At 42.4% G+C, this 3,735-nt stretch overlaps 1 protein-coding gene across 1 annotated transcript; it reads left to right on the top strand.

Moving 5' to 3' along the window:
* Positions 1-1,683: 1,683 nt before the first annotated feature.
* On the top strand, positions 1,684-2,631 carry LOC125176680 (olfactory receptor 52H1). The gene has a single exon (XM_047878457.1). The coding sequence runs from the start codon at positions 1,684-1,686 to the stop codon at positions 2,629-2,631; it is 948 nt and encodes a 315-aa protein (XP_047734413.1).
* The last annotated feature ends 1,104 nt before the right edge of the window (positions 2,632-3,735 follow it).

Raw genomic sequence — 3,735 nt, 5'->3', positions numbered from 1 at the left:
GCCCTCCGTGCTTAAGAACCAGATGAAGGTCACTCAGCTGGAGAGCAGGAATACTCAGCAAACGGGAGCTGGACTGTGGCCACCTTTGAACAGTGAATGTGTTCCCAGAGCCCAGAACCTAACACAAAGGAGATGCTATGGAGGAGGGTTCTGTTGCTCCAAGAAAAGTGTTTTTACACCTTTTTACTGATAGAAATGGGGGGTTCAGAAAGAAAAGAAGAGAGTATTTTGTTTCCCTTTCCCAAAAGCAGAAGAGTGATAAAAGTAAGTCTGACGAGCTGGGCCTTAGAATGAGCTAAAACGCGGGGGTTGGCACAAGGCTGAACATGAGCTTGGCCTTGTAAGTCCAGGAATCGTAGGTGTAGGAACATCACCATCTTCCTCTCCCAGTGCTGCTCCTGGGAGTGCTTGGCCTTGCTCTATGGTTGGTTATGTGTAGATTATAAGTAACTTCCTATGTACTGACATCACTGGAGGAAGAAGAAGGTAAGGAAACTAGTCTTTGAAAGAGCAGCTTTGCAAGTAAAAACGTACATGGCAACTAGCAGTTCCATAATTCATTTGTGAAATATGTTGTTTATATTTTTGTCACCATGTGTTTGTATGGTGTGTGCCTTGTGTATGCTATGTATGGTGTATGCATATGTGTAAGGTCTGTGTGAGTATGTGTGACACAGAGAGCAAGGTGCTAGGGGGAGTGTATCTTGTAGGAGCATAGGTAGGTGAATCTATTATGGTGAAATGTATGAGAGAATGTAAGTATAGATCAGGGAATATTTGAGATCATAAATATAAATTGTGTGTATCTGAGACGATGTATCTCGAGGGGCCTATGTTTATATCTAATAGGATATGAGTTTATGAGGACACACTTGTCTTCTGGACAGAAATCTCAACTTGGAGTGTTATTAGTTCAAATGTTAGGATGTTATACAGCTGTATAGCTAAGGGGTACTTGAAAATGAGGTTTTTTTTGTGTGTGTGGGGAGGAGAGGCATAAGGACCCAAGAACTTCACTAGATGGAACTTTGCTAATTTTTATTTGTTATACGTATTATCCAGTGTAGAGTAGGAACTCAATTTGTGTTTGCTGAATTGACTATATTTTTGGATGGCCATGAAGGGGTGTTGACCTCACAAAACTGAGAGCCATGGTCACCACAGATCCTTGAAAGAGCAAGCAAGTATCCTGGGACAAATTTTGAAATTCCACATGACAGAGCAAGCAGATCTTGTCAAGGTCTTGTCAAGACCAAGCAAACAATAATGTCTGTGAATTCACAGAAACTATTTCCACCTGGAAAAAGTATGTGCTGTAATTTTAAACTTGTATCAGTGGCGTACCATAAAATGAGAAGAGTGATTGCAGCCCATCTGGAAAGCTGCTTGGAGGAGTTGTGTACAGGACAAAGGTGGCCAGAAGAATGAACATATTCTCGTTAGGTAGTATGACTATATATCTCAATATATCTGAGACAATCCAGGATTATGCAAGTTACCTGCAGTCGTTTTAATGTCAACCTATTTTCACTTCAAAGGTGTCCCACGTTGAATGATAAATCATCTTATCTTTAGGAGTCAATAGTCATGAGTGGTTGGAAGTGAGAGTGACTCACGTGACCCTAACTACTCTCTACTACCCTCTGTCCTCAGGACCTGAGGCCTGTGTCACCGTGTTCGACCATGGTCACTTTCAACCTGAGCAATTACAACCCAAGACCCTTCATTCTGGTGGGGATCCCAGGCCTGGAGCAATGCCATGTGTGGATTGGGATTCCCTTCTGTATCATCTACATTGTGGCCGTGGTGGGAAACTGCATCCTTCTCTACCTCATCACGGTGGAGCGTAGCCTTCACAAACCCATGTTTTCCTTTCTCGCCATGCTGGCCGTGAGTGACCTCGTCCTGTCCACAGCTGGTGTTCCCAGGACACTCAGTATCTTTTGGCTTGGGGCTCGAGAAATCACATTCCCAGGGTGTCTTACACAAATGTTCTTCCTCCACTATAGTTTTGTCCTGGATTCAGCCATCCTGATGGCCATGGCATTTGACCGCTACGTGGCCATCTGCTCTCCCCTGAGGTACACCACCATTCTGACTCCCAGGACCATCATCAAGATTGCAGTGGGCATCTCCTTTCGAAGCTTCTGCATTATCCTGCCAGTTGTATTCTTGCTCACACGCCTGCCTTTCTGCAGGACACGCATCATACCGCACACATACTGTGAGCACATAGGTGTTGCCCGGCTCGCCTGTGCTGACATCTCCGTCAACATCTGGTATGGCTTTGGTGTCCCCATCATGACGGTCATCTCAGATGTGATTCTCATTGCCGTTTCTTACAGCCTCATCCTCCGTGCCGTCTTCCGCCTCCCCTCCCTGGATGCCCGCCACAAAGCCCTTGGCACGTGTGGTTCCCATGTCTGTGTCATCCTCATGTTTTATACACCCGCCTTTTTCTCCATCCTTGCCCATCGCTTTGGGCACAATGTCTCCCTCACTTTCCACATCCTGTTTGCCAACCTCTACATTGTTATTCCGCCTGCACTCAACCCCATTGTCTATGGAGTGAAGACCAAGCAGATCCGAGATAAGGTCATACTTTTGTTTTCTACCAAGTCTACAGAATGATGTTTCAATGTATTATGGAAAAGCTGACATTTAATGGAGGATATTAATGTAGTAAGATAGAAAGAAAAACTAATTCTATTTATTTTTTCATTTCTTTTCATTTCTTTTCTTTTCTTTATTTTTCAATTTACATCCAAGTTACTTAGCATACAGTCCTATAATGATTTCAGGAATAGATTCCACTGATTCATCCCCTATGTATAACGCCCAGTGCTCATCCCAATAAGTGTCCTCCCTAATGCCCCTTACCCATTTATCTCATCTCCCCAATCCTTCAGCAACCCTCAGTTTGTTCTCTGTATTTAAGAGTCTATTATGTTTTGTCCCCCTCTCTGTTTTTATATTATTTTTGCTTCCTTTCCCTTGTGTTCATCTATTTTGTATCTTAAATTCCTCATATAAGTGAAGTCATATGATATTTGTCTCTCTCTGACTGGCTAATTTCACTTTGCATAATACCCTCTGGTGCCATCCACATAGTTGCAAATAACAAGATTTCATTCTTTCTCATTGCCAAGTAATACTCGATTGTATATATGTATGTATGTATGTATCTATCTATATACACATCACATCTTTATCCATTCATCTTTCAATGGACATTTGGGCTCTTCCCATATTTTGGTTATTGTTGATAGTGTTGCTATAAACATTGGGGTGCATGTGCCCCTTTGAAACAGCATACCTGTAACCCTTGGATAAATACCTAGTAGTGCAATTGCTGGGTCTCAGGGTAGTTCTATTTTTAATTTTTTGAGGAACCTCCATACTGTTTTCCAGAGTGGCTGCACCAGTTTGCATTCCCACCAGCAGTACAAAAGAAATGCTCTTTCTCCGCATCTTTGCCAACATCTGTTACTGCCCAAGTTGTTAATGTTAGCCATTCTGACAGATGTGAGGTGGTATCTCATTGTGGTATTGATTTGTATTTCCCTGAGGATGAGTGACATTGAGCATTTTTTCATGTGTTGGTTGGTCATCTGGATGTCTTCTTTGGAGAAGTGTCTATCCATGTCTTTTGCCTGTTTCTTCACTGGATAATTTATTCTTTAGGTGTTGAGTTTGATTAGTGCTTTATAGATTTTGGATACTAACCCTTTATTT

The sequence above is a fragment of the Prionailurus viverrinus genome, chromosome D1 (genome assembly GCF_022837055.1).
Source record: "Prionailurus viverrinus isolate Anna chromosome D1, UM_Priviv_1.0, whole genome shotgun sequence".
NCBI classification, from domain to species: domain Eukaryota; kingdom Metazoa; phylum Chordata; class Mammalia; order Carnivora; family Felidae; genus Prionailurus; species Prionailurus viverrinus.
This window is presented reverse-complemented; position numbering and strand designations above follow the sequence as displayed.